This window comes from Nematolebias whitei, chromosome 4 (genome assembly GCF_014905685.2).
Source record: "Nematolebias whitei isolate Nwh7 chromosome 4, NemWhi1, whole genome shotgun sequence".
NCBI lineage: Eukaryota > Metazoa > Chordata > Actinopteri > Cyprinodontiformes > Rivulidae > Nematolebias > Nematolebias whitei.
In genome coordinates, this window is record NC_056501.1 from 32065288 (window position 1) to 32090588 (window position 25301).

At 41.7% G+C, this 25301-nt stretch overlaps 1 protein-coding gene across 1 annotated transcript in view; it reads left to right on the forward strand.

The window, feature by feature from the left end:
• The window catches only part of tenm2a (teneurin transmembrane protein 2a), a 272924-nt gene that overhangs the window by 190170 nt on the left and 57453 nt on the right, over window positions 1-25301 (forward strand). Inside the window, exons 8-13 of the mRNA XM_037675395.1 lie at window positions 9977-10099; window positions 13800-14005; window positions 15704-15899; window positions 18997-19098; window positions 19588-19782; window positions 24599-24799. Of these exons, the coding sequence (XP_037531323.1) occupies window positions 9977-10099; window positions 13800-14005; window positions 15704-15899; window positions 18997-19098; window positions 19588-19782; window positions 24599-24799 (1023 nt within the window). The remainder of the gene's footprint in view (window positions 1-9976; window positions 10100-13799; window positions 14006-15703; window positions 15900-18996; window positions 19099-19587; window positions 19783-24598; window positions 24800-25301) is intronic.

The window sequence follows — 25301 nt, forward strand, 5'->3', positions numbered from 1 at the left end:
TATATATATATATATATATATATATATATATATATATATATATATACCACAATTAATATCATATCAGGTTTATATGTGGACATCAGTGTGTATTGTACTCACTGCTTTTCTGTACGTGAGCTCCTAGGGCTGCCTATGTGTGCGCTTGTGTCAGCGTTTGTGTGTGTTTGTGTGCCCCCTCTCAGTGCCCTTGAGAGTGGTGTGTGTCCTCCAGAGCAGATCAAGGCCCCTTTGCCTAGGGCACACAGACAGATCCGTCCCCTCCTGAGCATTCCTCGGTCACACAGCGCTGGACAGCCACGTACAGAGCTGCAGAAGCAGTGAGGGAAAAGGGACAAGGGCTGCCTGCATAAAAGATAACCCCTCATGGTTCTTTGAAAGCATAGAGGATGGATGCATGCAAGCAGCTTTTGTTATCGCTCGCCGCCATATGGCGAAAGGCATGCGATAATGTTTTTGTCCATGTCTGTGTGGACCGCATGTCTGTCTGTGAGCAAGATATTCTACAAACCAGCGGACAAAGTTTAATGAAACTTGCACAAAGTAATCATTAGTTGGACAGCTACAACTGATTAGCTTTTCTAAATAAAGACATCTGCCACAGCCAGCTAAACTTGAACAAGGCTGTAACTCACTCAATTTTAGTAGCTAAAGCTTTTCACCAATACATAGTACACATAATAATGGACTGTGCAGGACTTTTGTTTTAATTTATCCCAATAACCATTTGGAGCTAACTGTGTGTGTTAGTAAAATATCTCATGAAATATAGCTAGGATTTTAATAAAAAGTTGGGGGGGGGGGGATCAATAAATATACCTCTGCAAGTGATTAACTTTTGAAGTCAACACACATTAAAAAAGACAAAAATTGCAACAATTCTGTCATTCATACTGTACTAGAATTTGGTGTGGTAGTAGCTGAGAATACCATACTTGCTGCAGTACACGTCGCACCACGTATAAGTTGCATCAGTCCAAAAATGTCTAATAAAGTGGAAAAAAATATAAATAAGTTGCTTCACCATATAAGTCGCATCTATTATGTGCCGCCGCTGACCACCCGGAAATGTGGGCCGGTGTTGTGCCAAAAATTGATTGGCTGCCAAATGGCAGCTGCGGGTGTGTGCACTGGAGGATTTTAACAAGAATTTAACAAGATTAATACTTAAAAACAATTATTTGTTTGCTTGACATTATAGTAAAGGTGTGTCTCAGTAGAACTTTTCCTTAACAAATGTACTTTGATGGTAAATCAGCTGCATTTTGTCTTGGCGGCGCAGCGAAATGCAGCTGATTTGACATTTGCTCCAGGAGTTCCAGAGCAAGACGAATGTGGCTCTATATGGCAAGCCAGGTGTCTCATTAATAGCCACTTTTACCTATTAATGAGACACTTGGCTTGCCATATTGGTCAAGCGCCCTCTAGTGGCTGAAAATGGTAGTGTTCAATATTTTCCATGTCAGAATGAAAGAAATCAGATCTCAGCCAAAAATTGTGTTACAAATATGGGGGGGGGTATAATAGTCGCTTCTGTGTGTAAGTCGCTGGAATCTCAAAAAGGTGCGACTTATTCGGCAAAAAATACGGTACTTGAAAACACATGCTACAAGTGACATTTATTAAGCAGGAACTTTGACTAAAACTTGAACATAAACTGTTGCATTCAACCCTGTTTGTCTGTTAGCAAAACTCCCCGTGAGCACAGATTTTAATAAAACTTTTTAAATCACTGGATGTACATCTACAACCGATTATATTTTGGTGTCAATCTACCACAGTAATTAACATTAGTGAAACCCCCCAAAAAAACCAATAAGTCAAATTTATAGATATTAATGTAAAATCTGACGTGGTAATAGCTGAGAGTTGTTCACATCACATACTTAGACCATGACATTGCATTGTATTGCAGGAAACAGTGCACAATGTTGTTTTCGAGGTTTGACCAAAACGGCTATAACTCCATCAAGTCCTCATCATACAAAGATCTCAGTCTAAATCTCTGTCATGAAAATGCTGATATGCATCCCTTCAAGGAGCGTTAGGACATTAAATTATTTTATGAACAGCAGCGTACTTGGTAATGATGGTTTACATCAGAGCATAGATTTACAATCATTAAAAAAACAATTTCATTAGAAAATTGATGTAAATGTGTCTTAATCAGACTAACTGCTGTCTTTACACTTTTTTTGTTTTTACCACTACATCAGTGTCTGTGCATGCCAGACAAAACATTTTAACTACAGGGCCTGTCTGTCTTAATAATTGGTGGTATTAGCTTGTCAGCCCAACTAATAGATTACTTTATTAATAGGTGTATTTATAGCGCAAACAAAACAAGAAAGCACAAATAATGGTACACTGTTGTGTTGCATTTTTAATGGAATTGAGTGGGTCTGATAGTTTCAGCTTCTCGTACAGTGCAGCTTCACTTGCACTATCTGATAAAGAAGGATGCTTTACCACCAAACCTAATTGTCCAATTGGCTGGAATTCAGTAAACAACGCTGAAATGGTGAGTTATTGTTTTGTTTTACTTTCGGCTGTGGGGAGATGTTCTGCTCGGGTGTTTCTTCGTCTGTGCTGAACAGAGCCGTAGCGGTGCTGCCAAGCCTGAACCCCTTGTGTTTACCTAGCTTTTTGTAGCGTTAAGCGCGCAGTGAGTTCACTTCTCATAGGGGGGATTTTGTCGTACCTTGTTTGTGCATTGTGCGCATGTATGTGTAGGCCCCCGGCAATCGCTCGGGGGATTGTGCAGAGCACCCAGAGCCATGCAGCGTGAAGAGGACCCCTCTGAGGCGTCCGCCCAGGAGCCCACTCATAAATTACACCAGGACACATGTGCCTGAGCAGCACTTTTCCTTTTTGAGAGCGTGTATGTGTGTCCGTCCTCCTACCCCTTAAAAGTGTGTGCACACAGCGTTTCAATCTCGTTGTGTGTGTGTGTTTTTCTTTTCTTTCCTTTTCTTTTCGTTCGTGTTTTTCAAAACCGTTAATAAAGCTTCAAAAATTGCTCGACAATCATCCGGAGACACATGTATGTGAACACACTGCGAGCCTTTTTAGAAAAGCTTGCTTCAAGGGAATGGCTGACAGTATTTCTTTGAAGCACTACCCCACTGTTAAAATGAAGCTAAGGGAATGAGATAAACACACACAAAAAATAAAAATAGAAGAAAAATAACAATCATGTGCAGCTCTGACTTTGAGCATTTCATCATTCTGTATAAGAGTTTGAGAAGAAAGGCAGCAGGTGTAGTGGAAGCATGTTCCTCCTAACTCCAGCGGAGTGTGGCCTCCTCTCTATGTGAAGGAATGACTGAACGGATGGAGGGAGGAGGATAAACGGGAGTGCTTGTTCCTCATTCCCCCGGCGTCTTGTTTGCTTGCTCCGCATGGAGCGCCCCAGCCAAAGGAGAGGTGGTTGCTAGGATACAGGTGAACGGCTGGCATATAGGAGAGAAGACAGGTCCGTCACTGTGAATGGCAGCACCGGGAAAATGCCAGATCGGGGGGAAAAGGGATGAAATGTGGCTGAGGTCAAAAGTGAACATAAACAGGGACAGGAAGTGGAGGATAGATCATTTGGGAGACAGAGGAGAAGAGGGTCGAGGCTGATATGTTGCCGTGCTGTATAATGTGGAGGATGAGAGGATGCCCGAGCGTGGGGTATGTGTTGTATCCTCTGCTGAGAACAAAAAGATGAGGAGGACAAGCAGGAGGGATAAGATAGCCAGGTGGCGAGGAGAAACTGAGTCAAGGCAGAAGGAGGAGAGATGAAGGAGAGCGCGGCCTCCCGGGGGGCTTCTGTCACCTGGAATAACCGTGGGACTAATGTCTGCTAATTGATCACAGAGAGCAGGGAACAGAGGGATTGTGACAGCGAGACGAAAGGACAGAAGGAGACTGCAGAGGACAAGAAGAAGGGGCTACGGCAAAACAACTTAGAAAGGATAGAAAGAGAAGAGGAACGTACGCCTCAGAGGACTGAGCATGTAAACTAAAAAGACGGGGAAAAACAATAAAAATGAGACGCGCAGTGGTCGGAAAAAGGATTCGAGGCTGGTGTGATAGATGAAAGATGGAGTATGTGTCAAGACAGTTGTGTCCAGGTGGACTATTTTCTCACACACACACACACGGGTGTGCCCTTGACTGCTATGAGTAAACTCCTGCTAGCGGGCGCTCGTGTCACCTTTGTAGGAGTGTTTCATATGAATGTGTGCGTGCTCGCGACAGGTAAATTCGTCAGGCGCCGCAGCCTACCCCACATGGTTCTGTCAGCGCTGATGAATGAGAGCGCACACTCATGCGCACGCGTTCACACACACCGACACAATGTGTTTTTAGGCTTTTACTCTCAGCTCCCCTGTCTGTTGATTAAACAGAGCCGCACAGCTCTCTCTCTCTCACGCTCGTTCACACACACACACTTGGCAAACGCTGCCATCGAGTGTGACCTTCATGCCTCGGAGCCGACCACTTTCCATCCATCACCGCCGTCTTTGCCGCTCCAGACTGATCACAATCGCTTACTGCCCTCACTCCTCCCGGCTAGAAGAAGTGTCTCACTTCGGTGCGCTCGCATCATCGCTCCCCTTACATAATAACATGTTAATGGCTTTATCGTTCACAGCTGTGCTGCTTGGCTATGTAAATACATCACAATCAAATGCATACAGTATCTGTAACCTAAACTTAGTCACATGAATACCAGGTTAACTGGAGCTCCAGTCAAATGGGAAATGATGAATAAAAGTCCATTTATATGTAGTGATTTTCATTTTTTGGGGTAATGGCTATGATAATTGTGGGACGAGAAATCCAAATGAGAAATCATTTACTTTTAAATCATCTGTCTAAACAAAAATCGGAGAAAAATGTTGTACTTTCTGGTCTTATTAATCATACATTAGAGCAGAAACACTATCCGTGTTCTTGCATGTTGTTCTTTTAAAGTTTTTTGGGACGTATCCCCTTGGACGTTTCAGTGGCCGAGCTTTTTGTTGAATCTGCAGCTCTCACATCGTGGCTCCTCTCCAAACGGGGCTCCTTGACCCGACTGTCCCCGCTCGCGTTGCATGTGGCTTCCCGTCTGCCGATCCAAGGTGGAACAGTGAGAGGTCAGGATGTGTCGCTCATTGCCAGAGTCGGTGTCCATGTAGTTGTGCATTCGGTGTGTGCTCGCGTTGTGTTTGGAAGTGAAGGCACTGCTAGGGCATATGGTAGATGCAGGAACCTGGGCATGCGGATCAGACATGGAGCGGGTGTCCACGCTAATAAAGGTTAGAATCTTACTGCACTCTGCCAGTCTAGAAAAGTAGCAGAGCACGGCCAGGACCAGGTGCAAGGTGCTATACCATCTGCACCCAGAGGGGATAAATGGGTCATCTGCTCAGGTCAGGTAATACAAAGCAAGGTGCACTGTTGTCTGAGTCCTAACACTCGTCCTTTGGCTTTCTGTACTAGATGAAAAGGTATTTGGTGCTTTAATTTGTGCATAAATTCAGGTTTTCAAGCCTGAGGGATGCCATCTTTCAGTGGTGTTCTTTTTGCCGGCATTAGCTGGAACCTGGGCTCATTTCGTTTATTTATTTCTTCATTCATTTTTTTCATTCGTTTTATCTGGAGCCAATCATTAGTCCAATTAGAGCCACAATGCTGGACCTGTCTCGTGTCCCAAAACAGGAGACGGATGAACCCAAAATGAACAAAACCACTTTCCTCCTCCTTATTTTTCCCTCCCCCTGGTTTCTTTCTTCTAGTTTCTCCATCTCTTGGCTTCCAAAATGTACTCTGTCTTTCATCCTCTCTCATTCTCTCCCACTCTGTGATCTGTGATAAGATAGCATAGTTCCTCATATCCTGTTTCTAATACAGATCGATGAGCAGGAGAGGACTGAGGTAAGGCGAGGATGAGGTGAGGCGGAGTGGGCCGACGCAGGGAGGAGGGAGGGAGGGTCACAGTGCAGATATCTGAAGAGGAAATGAGGATTCAGAAAGGACGACATCACTCAGATGCACATCTCTTTTCATTTAGCCAATCACGCACACACTCATGAGTGCGCGCACACACACATAAGCACGTGGCTACATCTCCATAGGACCCTGTCAATATTTCAGTGCCAGTAAGGAAGCTATTTCAACTGTGTGATTCAGTGAGTTGTCTCCTTATGCAGGTAAAAGCTGCCAGCAACTCTCATAACCTTTTGTGTTGCAGTCAATTACAGTTCAGTTGCATCAGCTGGGTGAGGAGGTCCCGTCGGGGCTCGCAGCTTTGTGTGCTTGTTGTTAATACCAGGCAATTTGCAGCATGCATACGCAAATGCGTGCACAATCTTCCAGGCAGACAGTTTGTCTCTCGGAGTGAATGTGACCCCCCCCCCCCAAGGGCAGTAGCCAACTGCCACCCCCGTCCTTTTGTCTGAGGCTGCTAACTGATCTCAGCAAGCATCTTCAGAGCTGAGCTGAGAGAAAGAGATGGCTGTCTTATTTATGGATTACATGAGTGGATTTCATGAGGCAAATTTGACGTAATATCCCAAAAGGGCTGAATGTTCAGAACCTGGGGCGGCATGCTGTTGTTTCCTCAGCTTTTCTCCAATATTAGACCCCTGTGCTGCAAAGATGAGAGGGAAAGAGGGTGTAAGTGATACTAAAATACACACTCAGGGGCCTTTATGTGTGCATGTGTTTGTTTTGAGAAACAAACCGTCTACTAGTCAGCCAAGTGAGGCCCTTGGAGATTCAGATAGAGCAGAGATAGGTTTAAAAAAAAAGTAGGAGGTAGGAAAAAAATATTTCTAAACCAATTAGAAGCCAGGCCAATAATGGAAGGGAGGGGGTGGGGATGGTCTTAGCTACAATTACCAGTCTAATTGAGGTCAGAGTTGTTAATTTACTGGTGAATTAGAACAGTTAATATGCATTTATCAGGATGGCCAGGGGAGAAGGCAAACGTGTTGAATATGCGTGCTCTCTGTGTAGTTTTAGTTGCAACGTGAGAGATCACATACAAATACATGTGAGAGGCCATCCGGCGTCTTTAGTACAATTAGTGGTGTCACATCTGGTTCAATTGGAGCTGTCATGTAAACCGACTGTGATTGAGGCTGAGTCTAGGCAGATTAAAGTGAGAGACATAAGATGGGACAAGAGGGAAACAGTGGCAGGAAGAGGATATGAATAGAATGTGTTTTATGGGGGTAAACGATGACATTCAGCCCATGAAGTCACCTGTCCTCATCTCTGTATTTTCTTACCTTTGACACAAAAATCCATCCACAAGCTTTAAATATAAACTTTTGCTAAAGCAAGTGTCTCTTTTCTAAACTGTGAAAAACATGCAAGGACACTAATCATTTAAATGTGTACCATCTTTTTCCAGTTCCTCCACTTGATTCATGTGAGGGAGGGTATATTCATATTTCCTTCACATCATCTGCAGCCTGTTTTTCCGAGGAGATTTTATACGTTCTTAAATATTCTCTCTGTTGCTGTTCCGCCAGTATTCTCTCTGTTCTTTGCTCCTCTTCTGCTAAAGTTTAACAGGGTTTCTTCAAGAAGCCCTGACCGCTAACCTTTCTCGTTCAGTTTCTCTATTTCTGAGCCTGAGCACATCATCTTTTTCTGCTTTTTATTATTATTTTGTTATTATTAATATTGTTATTTGTCACAGATCACACGTGCTGTTGCCTTTTTCTCTTGCTGTGTTCAGCAGATGATACAAGCCAGCACTTTGCCTCTCTGAATTATGAATTGAGATTGCATGAAAACCCTTGAAGACGCTGTTCTATTTTTAATCCATCATGTTTGCTGGTGTTCTACCTTCTCCTCTGTAATATTTACATGTGTGTGTGTTTTCCCGTGTGCGTTTCTGTCAAAATGAACACGCAAAGTGAGTAGGCGGATTTTTTTTAAAGGAGAAATACACTCTAAAAACAGACTGCCTCTCTTGCCCTCTCGTATATCTGTCTGTTCATTTTAAATGAGAATGGCTTTATTGGCCCAAAAACAGTAATTACGGCAATTATGATCACAAAAGAAAATGCTTAAAATTATGGCAACACAAAAATAAATACGTCAATTTCAGCAGTTTCATTGTAGGCTTAAATTACACCCTAACACAGTTAGAAGTGTTGTAAAAAAGAGGGGGAGATAAGGAGAGTGATAACAAGTGTCTCTCTGTCTTTCTTGTGTCTTGTGCTGCAAAGAAACCTGTTGGCAAAGCTTTTGTGGTTTTGCCACAAAGGAGTAAGTGTGCCATCTATTGGTCAACTTTTTTAAACAGTTTTCCCAGCGGGAACAAAAAGCTAAGTGAGGGGGGGGAACTAATTTGAGCAAAGCGCGCATGCATCGACACGCAAACCCAACAAACAGACATCCACAATGAGCTAACCGCAGTGCTGTCTGATGTGATCTTGGAGGGTGACCTAGATGGAGAGCAGCGTCACAATAGATTCACAATTGCTTACTGTCTCCAGCTGATTCAATAGGCAATCTTCCCATCAGCGTCTTGCTGTGATACCATCTAGGTGTGTGCGAGTGTTTGCAGGTGTGTGTCTGCGTTATCTGCAAGGAAGGACAGGTTAAGATAAAAAAGAAAGGTGGAAGAAAAAGAGAGCGTAAAAGGAAAAGATGGAGGCGAATGAAGGTCAGCGGGATTAAAAGGGAGAGGGCAAAGGTTGGATTTAAGAGAAAATACACAGAGAGCACTTTCCTTCTGCCTTTTGTTTTCTATACCAGCCCCCCTCCTCCTCTCTTCCTCCAGTTCTCCCCATAAAAATAAAAAAAGAGCTGACAGTGGAGGCCAGGAAGCAGCCAAGGTGTCAGCTCTTTCCTTTGACCGGGGAAGCAAGGGAGGGAGAGAGGTGAAACATAAAAAGTACGAGGAAACGCACACAAAAAAAGGAAACGACAGGGAGAAGAGAGCAACTGGCAACAGAAGGAGTAGGACTGAGCCTGCCCTAAAACTTTTACACTCATCCGGGTATGTGTGCAAACCCTTGGCAAGTGCAGATCGAATTCTGACAAGACGAAAATTGATTCCCAGGCTCCGCACGCAGGTGTTGTAAGGTCTAGTGTGGTGAAGAATAAAACCAGAGCCTGAGAAGGGAGCAGTAACACATACATAATGCATTCTACGCAACCGTATGTTGCATCGCTCAAGCCAACATCACCAGAGTGAAGACTGTACTAGAGGGTGCATTGTACATTTTACTGTAACGTGTTCAGCCAAAAGCAAACGATGTAGTTTTCTCCATCAACAAAAAAAAAAAAAAACACAGGCTTCTAAACAATCACCACAAACAGAAACAAACCTGTCGTGAAAAAAATTACCGAACTTATCGAAAGCGCCGCACGGTGACTTCTCAGAGTTTTCCCTCACTCCTGGCGTTGTTGGTTTGTTTTGTTTTTATCGGTGAGGGTGTGGGTGGAAGAGGACATTTGGCAGCAGGCAGAAGAGGGAAGAGGCACGGGGAGAGTAAAAGAGCTGACAAAGTGGGGAGTGAACACACTCGAGCAGCCCCGCGCCACCGCCGGCGCACAATAACACAACGCGAGGACAAAAGAAGAGGAGAATGGAGAGGGGAGTCGTCGAGTGTTCCCATCAGAGAGGAATCTGTCACTCGCGCTCTGTGAGACAGTGTAAAAGGCTTCCAAATAAAAATCAGCAGACGTTTTTGCACCGAAGGACGGTTGTGGAAGGTTGAGGCGGAGAAAATCCTCTCTGCTTTCTAATTGCATGCTTTGTGAGCCTTGCCTCAGTTGTTTGGTGCTCCAGAGTACATGTAGCTTTGACTGATGTGTAAACAGCTGCAGGATTTTGCCACATAAATGGTTGGTCTCGTGATGAGCTTTCAGTTCCCCCTTCACTTGTTGACAGTCCACCATTCAGATCAAATGTCCCTCGGCCATCTCTCACACCTCTTCTCTGATGTCCATTCTCTCCTCGTGTCTTTGTGTGCAGCAATCAACTTGCTGGGTCTGACGTGGCAGCTGAAGCCCTCTGACGGCCCCCTGTTAAACAACGGACTGGGAGCAGGTCTGCCTGTCAACAGTGACGTGGCCACACTGCCCTCTGGAGGCAGAGGTATGAACTGTGGCGCGAGAACCGCCCACTTTTTGAGCACACTCAGCACGTGGCAGCAAATGGTATTAAAATAAATGACTAAGTCCTCACAGTTTGGGTGTGTGGCTACCTTCAACCTGCTTTAGCACCGTTCTATAGACAACAGAGCTCAGTTTTCTTCAGACTGTATTAGAAATACATGAACAAGCCACAGGCCAGTGGTGTAGTCTATGTGATAGGTGTTCGGAGTATAACGACTAGAAAAGCGTAAGAATTTAAGTATACCCATTTAAAAGTGACCAATGATACATGACACATCATTAGGCACGTGTCATTGATACGTTAAACTCTTGCGTAACATTCTGTCTGTATGCAGCGCTTGATTACATTTGCTTATCCAGCGAATAATTGTATAATTCTGTATTTACTAAATACTTGAACATGTTTTACTTTGATACTGTTTTATAAATTCTATAACATGTTTTTAATACAACGTCAACTGCTGTACAAAGTTTTGTTGCACATTCGTTCAAATATAAGCATCAGAGAAATTTGGAAATGTTCAATATGCTAAAAAATCCAAATAAATTGACGATTACACTGTACTAACCTGTGTACTTTGGTTTCTAAGCACAGTATGCCCACTATAAAAATGTAGACTGCACCACTGCCACTGACATGCTCCTTTATAACGTTGAGTGGGAGACATTGACGTTTCCTTTAAATTAGACGCTCTATACACTCTACAACAATATAAAATGCTTTTTGTGACTAAAAAGTCCCTGTTGGCTTTAAATTCCTGTATTTGCTGTATAAAAGTGGCTCGTCGTGCTCACCGAGCTGAAATATGTGCACAGTTTGTGACGCAGCTCTGGTTGTGCCGTTTAAACACCACAGGTTGTGTCGAGCTGGGTTTATTTTTTCAGTCAGCAGCGAGGTAAAACTACCCTCACTCAGCCACTCTCTTTAAAGGCCCCCATGCGGCTTTCCTATCTGTTCTCCTTTCACTTGCCCGATCTGGCTCTGCAGCACACCCAGCGTGCGCTATGGATGTGTTTGGGCTGCTGCTCTGTGTCTGTACTCTGCATTAATGAGAGGGACTGTTGTGTTGTGTTCCCCAGCCGTCGAGGCCAGATGCTGCTGTTGTTCTTCTCACTGTTGCTTTTATTTCTTCACGGCTCTGCGCACAACGCACACACGCACGCACACGCTCTTGTGCTCGGTCTTTTTCTGTCTGGGCGCTGACACTTCTCTGTTAGATTGCTGACCTGATTGCAGGATGCCGTATGTCTCTGTGTACTCGGAGTCCTTCTATCAGCCCTCTAACATTTCAGCCCACACAGCACCGTTAACAACCCTGTGGACTTCTGAAGCAACAAGGGTTTCCGCCAGCGCACCGTCAGACACGCACATGCATGAAAGAAATAAGCGTTTGAGCACCCTGATAAATATCTGCTTTACTGTGCACCTGAACGTGTGAAATGTGGCTTGATTTCCAACAGGTGCAAAAATAGCAACTTTACAATCAGAGCTGCTTTTTCAAGCTGCTACCATCAAGCATTTCCAAATATCAAGAAGGAGAGTGACCGTGTGCTTACCAACAGCTTGTAAATGCTTTTTCTTGCCAGCTAAAACTTTTTCAAGCTTTTGCTTTGCTGAATTTCTGCTGAGCATTCTTTAATAGGCTTGTTCTTCAAAATACTTGGGCTTTCCAGTGTGTATTGCTCCTGTCATGTCTTCTCTGTCAATTGACTGGACTGCACCTATATAGCACTTTTCTATCTTGTCAAGATACTCAAAGCTCTTTACAACACGATCTGTGCCCTCATTTACCCATTCATACAGAACTCTATTAGATCTCTACATAGACTAATCAGAGCTTTATCACATTCATTCACTGACGGGACACACATCGAAGACAATGAGGGGTTCAGTGTCTTGTCCAGGGACACTTTGACATGAAACTGCTGGTGGAATCAAACCCCCAACTCTCGCATTGGAGGACAACTGCTCTAACCACTCAGCCACAGCCGCCCTGGTGTCTATAGGTTTTTATTTGCATTCTATCAGTGTCTTGTTGGATTATTTCAGTACTTATATTCATACTTATACTTATATTTCATTGAGGGTGGTGTGAAGTGATTTTATCCTAATTGCACTGCTGTTGTTCAGCGATTTAGCATTAAAACCTCAAATTTCCTTTAAGTTTCACTCCAGTCAAAAAACAATCACTTGTGTCCATGTCCATCCATGGACACCCTGGACGAGTCTCCAGTCCATCACAGGGACACATAGAGACAAACGAGACAAACAACCATTCACTCTCTCACTCACACCTAGGGACAATTTAGAGTTACCAGTCATCCTAACAGGCATGTTTATGGTCTGTGGGAGGAAACTGGAGTACCAGGAGAAAACCCACACATGCACAGAGAGAACATGCAAACTCCACCCAGGAAGGCCCCCATCTGGGATTTGAACCGGCAACCTTCTCACCGAAAAGCGGCAGCTCTACCAACTGCGCCACCGTGCTGCTGTTATTTATCCATTTATTTTTAGTACAGTAGTATTTATTATGAAGCCGATTCAATTAAGTTGTAAAACCACAGAATATGTCCTTGTCTTATTGTTGTTATTACAGTTAGGGGTATCGTTGTCTCTTTTTCACTTTAAACTTTAAATAAACTAAACAAAAACATCACTTACTGTCAAACATTAAAAATGTGGGCGGGGGTTCAGCACTGGTTAAAGACAAAAGGAAATTTATTTATTTACAGCAACAGAAATGGACAGGAAATACTTTTTGAAAATCTGGGTATTTTCAGTAAATTGTGATGATTACTTGGACGCTTTTTAATTAAAAAATAATAATAATGATTTGGATTGTTTAGACAGGTTGTGTACAATTCATTCAACCTTTATTTAGACAAGTTAATCTCATTGAGCCTCAAGGACTCATTTACAAGAGACACCTGAATTGATATCTTATCGGTCGTAGCTTTTTGAACAACCTCATTTCAGTAGAATGAAGTTAATTTTGACCCGACTGATCATCTCACAGCTCGTCCAGGTATAAAGTGGATGTTCTCGCTGCTGCTGTTTGTGCTCAAAAATAACCACAGAATTTTGTGTTACTAACTGTGAAACTGACAGAAATCTAAAATAGCATTCATATGAATCTATATAAAATTATTAGACTATTTTAAGACGGCAAAATCCAATTGTAATAACTGAACTCAGACCAGCTGTTAGTTAGAGTGGACTAGCTGGTTAACAAATTGTTTAGTTGGAGTAGATGCTTGTTATCTAAAACCAGTGAGCAATTGCCTTGAACTAATTGTTTGAAGCTACCGTATTTTTTGGACTATAAGGTGCACTTTAAATCTTTTAATTTTCTCAAAAATCAACAGTGGGCCTTGTAATCTGGCACGCCTTTTGTATGAAAATCGACCCATTCATTGATATTGCGCCTTATAATCTGGTGTGCTTTATAGTCCAAAAAATACGGTATTAGTAATTTGCTTGTTTGATCAGTCATTATTGAACCCTATGTCTCCAAAATGAGGCCATTTAAAGAAATATTTATAACAGGAAAGTTAATTTTTCTTAATAAACTTTCCGTAGAACCCAGTTTAAAACAAAAATCTGAATTATTGCTTTAAGTCGACATCTGTACCAGCTTTTCCTACATTGCATAAGTTATTTTTCCTCTCCCCTCCAGGACCCTGGGCAGGTCGGAACAGTAGCGTAGACAGCGGCAACATTGAGGTGGGGAGGCGGGTAACCCAGGACGTCCCTCCAGGAGTCTTTTGGAGATCCCTGCTCTACCTGAACCAGCCTCAGTTCCTCAAGTTCAACATCTCCCTTGGCAAGGACGCCCTGTTCGGAGTTTACATTCGCAAAGGCCTGCCTCCGTCACATGCACAGGTAACACGTGCACATCCAGACTGAACAGTGCTGCTCACAGACCTTTTGTTTTATTCATTATGAAGGCTCTTTAATGAGTGAAGAATATTTATACTTCTCAATTAGGGTAGAATACTTAAAAAACTTTTTATATCCTCAAATATCTAAAATTCATTTGTGAATAAAAGCTTTTTGGAAAACTGGTCAGACAGTGATTTACACTTAATTAAATGTCACTGTAATGAAACTTCTACAGGCTCTTTAATTAGAAACTTCTCAATTAACATTAGATTTTATTTGTAGGAAAGGATGGATTTCATTCTGTTAAGTGTTTCGTTCTTTGACCTCACTCGAGCTTCTGATTACACCGAGTTTATGCACAAAACAGTTTCTGTGATCTTTTCTGAAAAGAAGGAAAAAACTGACAGTTCCTATCCGTGTTGAGTTGCTTGTAATTTCCTGGCAAATTGAATAGCGAAAGTAATCATGATATCTTTTTTTATTCTTATTATTTTAGAAGATGTGGAAATTTGCTCACCGCAGAGGGAGTTATTTTCTTTCAGAAGTGCCAAAAACATTCTGTTTGTAGTCTGGGCTTTACTCAATTACCTGCATTAGTAGCATTTCACACATTTGCAAAGATTCGGCCAAATCACTCGTCTTTGAAAACTATCTGACGCATCGCCACTTTCACAGAATTTGTTATCAACAGATTCAGCTCTTGAGCGTAAGATCTTGAAGAAAGAGGATTTTTTTTATTTATTTATTGTTATTATTTATTTTACCAGTAAGAAATCTATTGAGATCATCAATCTCTTTTACAAGGATGTCCTGGAATATATATATATATATATATATATATATACACACACTTAAAATGGATCATTTAAGGAATATTAAAAGAAAAATGCATACCGTATTTTTCGGCCTAGAACGCGCATTAAGCGAAACAAAACAGTCAGATAAGTCAAACTTTATTCATCTCATTCACAATAACCACATAAAATCAGTTTGAGGTCAGTAAGCACAACCAGAATTAACACATCAGGACGCACTGGATTAAAAGGCTCATTGTCGATTTTTGAGAAGATTAAAGGATTTTAAGTGCGCCTTATAGTTCAAAAAATACGGTACTGTTAAATTATTTGTTGCTTCTTGCACTATGAAGCCGTTTATGTTATTTACTTCAAGATAAATGATCTTGGTCAACAAAATATTTCTGAACTGATTCAGTTTTTGTTTGCTAAATCTGAGTTTGATTCATTTTAAATGGGTGGGTCAAATTAATTCTCTTTGATATACTAATAAATGTTATTTCTGTATGTATTTGATGAATTTAATATCCTTTGCAAATCAATGAGTTAGATATACCAGTAAAAAAAATACTCCAAGTGCATCAGTTAATTTAACAAATAAACCCGTTTCTTTGGGAATCCACTGGAGTAAAGTAGTTTTGTTCACCCAACTTATTCAATGTATGTTCTTTAAAAAACAGCTTCAGTGCTTTATTCTTATAGAATTCACTATAATGTGTGGGAGAAATATGATTCATTTTTACTTTTAATGCTATAAAATATTATTATCTTACATGTTGTAAATAACTCTTTGAACAGCCTCAGTTTTAAAAAATATAGTTTATGTCTGATCAAACTGATGAGTTAATGCTCATCAAGCCATTGCATTACAACCTGAACTAAACTTTGTCCACACCTCATCCAGTATGATTACATGGAGCGCCTCGATGGGAAGGAGAAGTGGAGCGTGGTGGAGTCTCCGAGGGAGAGGAGGAGCATCCAGACCGTGGTCCTCAATGAGGCGGTGTTTGTCCAGTACCTGGACGCTGGTGCCTGGCACCTGGCCTTCTACAATGATGGGCGTGAGAGAGAGATGGTTTCCTTCAGCACGAATGTTATGGGTGAGAGGCGGAGTCAACATTTTACTGTCGTATGACGGGGGGATGGAGATGCAACTTGTGACAGCAGTTTTAAAGCTCAAATGTGACTCAAACCTTGAATTTAGTGGCTGGTTAAAGACGAGGATTAAAGGATTGTTTAGCCAGTGATGCTGGTGGTAATATTTCATGCAAAGCCTCCAGTGTTGATGTGATTTCACACATTTACAATGTATAAAACACAACAACAATACAACTAAAGCAGCACTGTCATATAACCAGGAGCACTTGGTGATCTGAGATAATTGTGTTTGCCAAAACGTAGCTGGACGCCCTCGTTTATCCAACATATGCACTGAAAACCTAAACACAGTTTTAAAAATAAAATGTTTTAGACTCTGTCGTGATTGTGTAAGCATGAAAAAATGAATTCTGATAAGTGATGAGAGCACGTCCAAATGAAACTGCGACAACACTATAAAAAGGAGCCTAAAACTGAGCACCAAATTATGTCGTATGAGCTATGAGTGGGAACAAAGGACCTTGATAGAAAGAGTCAAGCCGAGTGAAAGAATCCATCACTGCCCATAGAGCGAGTAGAGCTTCTTTTCTACAGGAGGAGAAGAGAGATGGACAGAATTAGAGCTCGTATTGAGAGGAGGAGGAGGAGGAGGAAAGACATAATGGCAGGGGTAAAACCAGAATCCAGTGAAGTGGAATGAAGGAGGGGTAGAGGAGGAGTTTAGGAGAGGAGTGAAAGAGAGAGGGTGGCATTAGGGTAAGAGGGAGACAAGGGGTTCAGATTTAGGAATAAAAAGCTGTGGACAGAGAGGAAGGGAAGTGTTACAAAAGGAGGCAGTATGAAAAGGCTGAGAAGCATTAGAAAAGTGGAAATTGGAAAAAGCATTTGGAGAGGAGGGTGAGATGATGGGTAAAAGTCCAAAATGCATCCCTGTGATTAGCATCAACTCTGGGACTTCCCACCAATTGGTTCTCTTCTTGTAAGTGGGTTAAGAGGCACTAAAAGGCAGCTGAAGTCCTGTAATGCCCACACACACACACACACACACACACACACACACACACTGAGTCCAGCTAAATCTGCCCTGCTGTGCCAAACAGCCGTACCTTGACAAAATATTAATGACCCTGGTCCAGGCAGACATGAGGAGTAAACAAGCAGAGAGGCCAGGATGTGGAAGAAAAATCAAAGGAGGTTTTCAGGAAGATTCATTTTAAAGCAGTAGATAAGGTTTTTTGAACAATGAACCTGTGGAATATTATGAACAAATAGTATCTTACCTGCTGAAGACAGCTCTGTGAACAACCTGTTTTTTTTTTTTTTAATTCAGACCAAACTGACAAGCTAACAGCTAGACTAAATAAAGCAGACAACCCAGGATATATATATATATATATATATATATATACATATACTAGGGATGCACGATATTATCAGCATGGTATCGGCCGATATTAGCGTTAAAGTTCAATATCGTACATTGGCCATTCCATTAAAATAACTCACCGATATAAAAGGCACTGTTTTTGTGCAACAACCCAGTGACCAGGGGTCTGCAGCGGCAGCACAACATGATGATGTCACGCGCGCCTACCTAAACACACGACAGAGAGGAAAATTCAAAATGTCGGCGGTGTGGAAGGTTTTTTTCATTGAGGATGTCAGATTCCGAAGATTTTTGGACTACGTCGAGCCTCGCTTTATCGTCCCCAGTCGGAGATATTTTTCTGACGTAGCCTTACTCGAATTACAAGCCGTCATTTCCGACGTCATTGAGAAACTAATAGCTGATGGCACTTGGGTGAGTTTTACTACAGACATCAAGTGTTGGCCCCGTTTTACAGCACAGTGGATAGATTTTGAACTTAAAAAGGCACAGGAGTGCAGAGGATCCCACACTGCAGCTAGGAACCTGGAACAAGCCTCCACAAGTGAGACAACATCGCAGGTGACTAATGCTAATAAATAACATTTAACACTTTTCATTTAATGTAAGTTAAAGTGCTATGCATATCTTATGGCTGTCACTGAATATATGTCACCAGCTCTTACAGCTGTTGCACAATTTGTGTAGCAAATAAACCTAAATAAGAGGTCTATGTTCTGACAAAGGAACGTATATAAAATATTGGTATTGGTTGTTGATCAAATAAGTTTTAACATATCGGCATATCGGCAAGGATATCGGTCAAAAATCCAATATTGTGCATCCCTAACATACAGTATATATTTATATATATGTTTTTTTTATAAACTTTTGTTAAATGACCTATTTACAACAGATAACATATTATTCACCTCTAAAGATTTGAACTAGTGTTTTAAGATGCATTTCCACCCAAAGATCTTTCCAAAACAACAAATAACTTCTGTTAGGAGCCACAGAAGAAGCTGAGTTCAGTTCACTGCATGAATCTAAACTGTGGTGATGTCTCAACACTTTTTTCCCCATCAGGAAAACCAATACTTTTTAATCCAGATATACAAAATGAAGGTTAAGCAAATTGGTGCATGTGCATTAGCCATTTGAAATTTTATTTACGCTTCTACCAGAAATTTGCATCTACATTGTGAAAAATTATTATTTTTATTTAAAGAATCTCTGCTTAGCTGGTATTTTAGATGTAGGAGCTTCAGCAGAAGGGCTTTCAACATTCTTGGTTGGCCCTGCGGCTGCAACTCAAGCCTGTTCAATGTCTGTCGTTTTCCAGGTGACCTCATCAATAATGTGAACAATTTGTCTCAATCTTGCACAGATACAAATAAATACTGTAATACAAAAAAAACTGTCAGTGTTTTGAAAACTTGGCTGCATTTTTAGTTAGAGCTTCTAAGACAATTACTTTCTTGGAAAAAGAAATAAAGTGCATTCCCACCACAGAACAGACTAAAGAAAAACACTGAAACGAAATGTGTGGAGTCCCAGAGGAGCGCGTTCGCTTTTGATGTCTGTGCAGCCGAGAGGCTCAGAGCGCCTTCAATTTGTTGTATCTTAAAGAATGAACGGTGCCGATGATTTCACACACCGCTTTGATGCTCGCCGTCAAACGCTCTAAACACTCCCCTCTTCCTTTCTGTCTGACTTCATCATCTTCACAGATTCAGTGCAAGAGTGCCCGCGCAATTGCCATGGCAACGGAGAGTGCAATTCTGGTGTGTGCCACTGCTTCCCAGGATTCCACGGAATGGACTGCTCCAAAGGTGATCGTTGTTTACAAATTTGGTCAGAAAAGATGTTTCCGCTACCTAATTGTCAGAGAAAAGCAAGGATATAAGGAAGGTAGATGTTTTTGGGGGGTGGGGGAGGCTTTTTTTTATCCTTTCTGAGAGGTGGTGAGGGTATTTGCTGTAAAAGGTAAAGAGGATTAACAAGCAGCAACATGGCTTTAGGTGAAGTTGTGACAAGCTGACTGATGTTGAATGGCAGCTCCTTGAGCTAACGACTCCCTGGCTCTGCGCTCACCTGGGAAAGACATCTTTGATGAGTAGATTAGATACATCTACCTTTAATTACACTTTATGTCATTGGCACTCTCCACTCTCTTAATCACTTTATTCTCATTCCAGTGTGATCAGGTGGGAATGCATGAAGGTTTTACCATTGCTCTGCAAACCAACAAAATAAAAACAACTAATAACTCTTTTTTTTTTTAAATTCCTTACTGTTCTTTATTTCCCTTTTCCATCCAGCTGCTTGCCCAGTGTTGTGCAGCGGCAATGGCCAGTACGACAAGGGCTCCTGTGTGTGTTACAGCGGCTGGAAAGGGCCAGAGTGTGACATTCCTGCCACACAATGCATAGACCCACTCTGCAGCGGCCACGGCACCTGCACCGATGGAAACTGTGTGTGCTCCATCGGCTACAAAGGACAAAACTGTGCAGAAGGTGAGAGCTGGTGCTCTTGTGGCTTTGCTATAATCAAGGATGGCAGAGTGAAAACTATTGGTACTTTACTCTGTTTCATATTCTGCCACGTATGTTGGTGTATTTCAAAATTCTCTGTTTTGGGGTCAGAATTTGAGGACATAAAGTGTGGCTTGAATGGTGTTCATGTAAAGTTTGTGATGCTATGTATACTGCGTATGAATTGGATTGAAGAGTAGGAAAGTTACAGGTTACAACTGTTAGCATGGTGCATGCTACAGTGCATTGACAAGAAATAACCACTGTGAAGAATTTTGTTCTTACCATTTCTGTGTCAACCATCCTCTTGTCAAAACCTTACTGTAAGCCTGTATTAATGGGTGAAATCTATACAGTAGTCCCTCGTTTATCACAGGGGTTACGTTCCAGACATCCCCACAATAAGTGAAAAACCACAAAGTAGCGAGGCTATATATTTTTTATTATTAACTATATATGTATATGTACTGTACAGTACTGCAAAATTTTACTCACCAGCTCTGCAGAACAGCAGCTTGCTTCCGGTTTGGCAGACCTACCTTGCAGTGACAAAGCTCACAATGTTCTAAACTCTTAAACCTAAGTAATTTCAACAACATACATATATGTGCTGCACAGTAGCTACCGGTACTGCAAAATTTTATATGGGTACTCAGTCACCAGCCTTGGTTCGGTTCTGGTCCGGTTCTGATCAGCTCTCTGCAGCCGTTGAGCACCAAGACGCTTTTAGAGAAAGCTGGGTCTTCAGAGAGCCAGCACAAAACCAGAGTCCAAACAATCCAGAAGAATCCAATGATAAAAAGCCCAGTTGAGCTCCGGAGAAAACCTCCAAGCAGCATCTCCCAGCTCGAGAGGCCTCATGGGCCGGCAAGTAAGGCATTAACAGAGTACTCGAGTAATCTACACATCAATTGCTAGGACCTCTATCGAGGTTAAAAATCTAATGTCGAGTAACCGTAGTGATGTCATATTATGTGACCACCGTATGACCGTAGGGGGCGGTGTTGCACTGTTGCAGGTCACAGAGTATGATGTAACACCGGATCCAATCCACCGCCCATCCACTGTTTTAAGTTTCGTTTCTGACGTGCTTCATGTTTCTTCACGTTTGCAGTTTAATAATAATAACTAATAGTTTAGTTTTTCCTGTGACTTATTTGCAGTATGATAAATGGTAGGAGCATAATATACGCTCCCAATGTTTTGTTGGGCTTTTTTTTTGTAAATAATTACCTTTTATTGCGGTTTAATTTATTTATTTATTTATTTATTTTTGTATCTTGAGATCTATGACGTCATCAAATACTCGAGTTCTGCTCGGGTTTTATTATGTTAATGTCGAGTTTAAAAATTATATACTCGTTCAACCCCTACCGGCAAGCAGCACTCAGATTTACCGATGAGGCTGGAAATAGTCCTGGTCCAGTTCCTTATCTGTTCCGTACGATTCTCTGCATCCACTGAGTGCCAAAGTCACTTTGAATAAGGACAAAACTTTTGTGGATCGGATCAAAACTTTCCCTCCATCTCAGCAGAAAGCAGCGTCCGGAAGCACTGTTGGCTTCTGGGTAATGTAGTCTTTTAGACTAGTGATACAGTATAGGCTTATTGAGAGAAAACTACACAATGGCGGCACCTGTTTGAAGTTGTTGTTTTTTTTTACTTTTTACTGTATCCTGTTCCCAATCAAGTGAGTAATATTAAAGTTGACAATCATGTGTTGTGTACAAATCTTTTTCTTTTTTTGTCCTGTACAATCTTACTTGGAAAAACTGCAAAAAAACGATTCTGCAAAAGTTGAGCTGTGAAGTAACGAGGGACTACTGTACTTCTGTCATCATCTAGCCATGGTCTCAGCCACCATCTTCTTGGTCTTCTTCTTTTTGTTAGTGCTCTCTGTTGCTGTACTCTGGCAGATCTCAGTTTAGCAATTTGTTTTCTGTTCTCATTTTCAAGAAATGTCTTAGCCAAACCCACAACAGCAATGTGCACATCAATTTCCTTCATGGCCATGTTTGTGTAATGAAGGACGATTGGAAAGTGTTGGGTTTTATATAAGCATGCATCATGTGACCAGACAGCGTGCAAACCAATACCAAAAAATGACATGTAGGTGTTGTTGGTACGTTTATCATGCTGCATATGCTCTAACACACAAAACGCTACGCTGTTGATACACAACTCTGACAAGTAACGCCCATGTCTTTCATGCACAAAAGTCCCTGACACAATGTTTATTTGTTTGTTAAGGTGTAAATGTGAAAGATACGTGATGTTTCCAAGTCAGTCCACAGATTTTTTTTTTTTTTTGTCAGCACCAATAAATCCATGGCAACATGTTTTTTTCTGGAGATAATGCTACGCATGTTTCAGATATGTAAAAAGGTTATGTTATAATTCCTTACAGCCGTGTATCTCACTGTAGAAACACATGGCAAATAGGCAAAAGCGAGACAGAGATCTAAAAAAATTATGCATTTTTTTAACTCTATCTCCAACTTACAGTAATATAGACTGATCATCGTGGCATAATGTTATGCTGAGTGAGTGTCCGATCCCTCCATATATACAGATGAAGTATGATACTGCAGCCGAACACATCAGAGATTTTATTAAGAGCTGAATTTGCTTCTATTGATCTTGTTAAGAAGGATCTGCTGGGTGCATTCTCCGTCATCAGAAAGGAAGAGGGAGAAAAAAAAGAGTAGTGAGGGTTGGGGAGTCAGAAGGTGAGTCATTAGGTAAGCAAGAACTGGGGAAAGAAGGAGAGAAGAAAGGTGGCTTAGCCAAGGGTGAAGATAAAGAGATGAGAAGACAAAAGGAAAGAAAGAAATCTAAAGACAGGAGTTAAAACACAAGGCCTCAGAACAAGGTCAGCACTTTCTCCTCTCCACCTCATTTTTTTTTTTTTTACCTCTCCATCGCCTTCCCATCCATTTCCCCCCTCCTCCTTCTCTGGTCTCAGATCAGATATTCATCACAGCAGAGTCCCTCAAACAATTTACCTGAAGTGCCAGCGACATGAAAATCAATAACTGTGATCCGTGAGGCAAACAGAAACGGAGGGCCAGGGTTACATGTGTGCTTTTATTACTATGTGTGCAAAAAGAGTAGGGGGGTGGTCATTCTTGCCTGGGGTGGCACAAGGGGGGAAAAGAGGGAGAGGGGGGAAGGGTGTCACAAACACCAGGACGGGGAGGGAATGGAAAAAGTTAATGTGATCGGGACAGAGCAATGACAGCAGGCCTGAAGAGGGGTGGATGGGTGGGCGCACTGCCGAGAGGAGGTAATTTGTCAAATTGGTTTTCACTCACAGCTCAGACTCACAGCTGCCTGTCACCCTGGCAGACTGACAGTGTCAGATTCTCTCCCATGTATTGGCACGCACGAAGATACGCAGAAACACATCCGCTCGCTCATAGCTGAAGCCAAAAGCTCACAATGAATAACGTGTCTGTGGGGCTACTGGGCCTTTTTTCTCAGAGAGAAAGAAATCCTGCGCTCCAATTAAACGCCCAGCTATTATTTACTATGTGTTTTAACTGCATCAGTAATGACTTTATGTCTTTCATCATTCACATAAAAAATGAATTAAACACTGTCCTCATTCATATCTCATTTAAATAAATCCTTAAATAGCCTAGCATTCTTTTAAGGTATGCATATTGCCTGCCACCTTTCATGACAGAGTTTTAATTCAAGATGGCTGCTGTAGCTACATTCTGCAATTTTAAGTAAGTTACAGTTATTTTTGTATTAGCAAAGATAAATTAGCTGTAGCAGCCATGTTGTCTAGGGTTTACGGTAGTCCCTCGTTTATCGCAGGGGATCCATACCCTGAAGACCCGCGATAAGTGAAAAACCGCGAAGTAGGAATAGTAGTACAAGTAGTAAGTAGTAGTTTATTTTAGTATTTATATATAGGTGTTTAAAACTCTTCTCACACTCTTGCAATATTCTAAACACTGCTTCTAAACTCTAAACGCTGTAAAAGAGCACAGAATGTCATGATTTCCCTCTCTCTACCTCCACTGCTTTCAGCCACCTGCAAGTGTTCTTGGCCACGCCCACTTCTCCACTCTGTACGGAGATCAGCTGATCAGCTGCAACAGGAGGTTTATCTTGCAGCAGTATGAGCTGCACAAATGTGCAGGAGGTGCTAAATAATTTAAAATAACTTATTTTAAATAAAAATTCCATGCCGATCGTGCGGCTCATCTATCAACCAACCAGTTGTGTGTCATGTCTAATTTTATTTTGAAAAACCGCGATAGAGCGAGTCCACGATAAACGAACCGCAAGGTAGCGAGGGACTACTGTACTTCATATGCCAATCAGTTAGTTGTAGATGTACATCTAAAGATTGCGTTTTGAGTTTCAATAAAATATTTTTGATATTATAAGGAATATTTTGCTAACAGACAGTGATCAAAGGTAAAGTTTTAAGCACAAATGTTAGAGAAAAGACAGCACTTAAGTTATGGTTGAGGATGACTCTTCGTTACAAACAATTAAAATTTTAGCTCAGTATTTGTCAAATTGACTGAGTTGAAGCCATTTTTTGTGTTTGCTATAGCTCACTTAACTGTGGCAGCCATCTTGACTCCAAAAGTTGTTGTTTCATTCATATCTGTCCACTGGTTCATGAGATATTTTGCTAACTGTACAGGTAAATGAACACAAAGACTTTGCCCACGGCAGCAATAACCAACTCTGATGTGATATTGGCAAGTTTCTGTCAAACTCTGTGGATTTATTTTTTTATTTTTCCAACGTCTGTGTCTCTTTCTTGATGCAGTGGATTGCCTGGACCCGACTTGTTCCAACAATGGCATCTGTGTAAATGGGGAGTGCCACTGTAAGCCCGGCTGGGGAGGACTCCACTGTGAGCTCCCCAGGGCTCAGTGCCCGGACCAGTGCCATGGCCATGGCGCCTTCATACCAGACACCGGCCTGTGCAGCTGTGACCCCAACTGGATGGGGCCCGACTGCTCCATGGGTAAATGCACAACACTCAGAGACTGCAAAAAAGACAAATGCTCTGAGGGATGAGGAAGGGTCAAAGTCGTAGAACAAAACACCTACGAACAGTTGTCCCGAGTTATTTTGTGGTCCCAGGATACTTGACTATTCGTTAGCCATTTTGCTTCATGCTGTTCTGGTTTTTCAAATTGGATTTGGATGAAATCCACAAAAAAATTCAAACATGCTTCAAAATAGGAATCAGCAACTGTTACATTGTTGGAGCCAAATTGGAACGTGCTGGAACAAAATGTGGAAAGTTTTTTTTTATTTTTTTACTGTAAGTAACGACGTGGCTTTGATAGCGTTTTTTTTTTTTTTTTTTTCAGGGTACTGCTCCAAATCTAAAGTGGGCAAGCAAAAACTGTACAAAAGCAGTGGAGCAAACATTTAGGAGGAAACGCATGAACAATACTTGCAGACGCTAAATCCCACGCAAACTGAAATGGTTATTTTTTCCAACATTTAACATTTGGTCA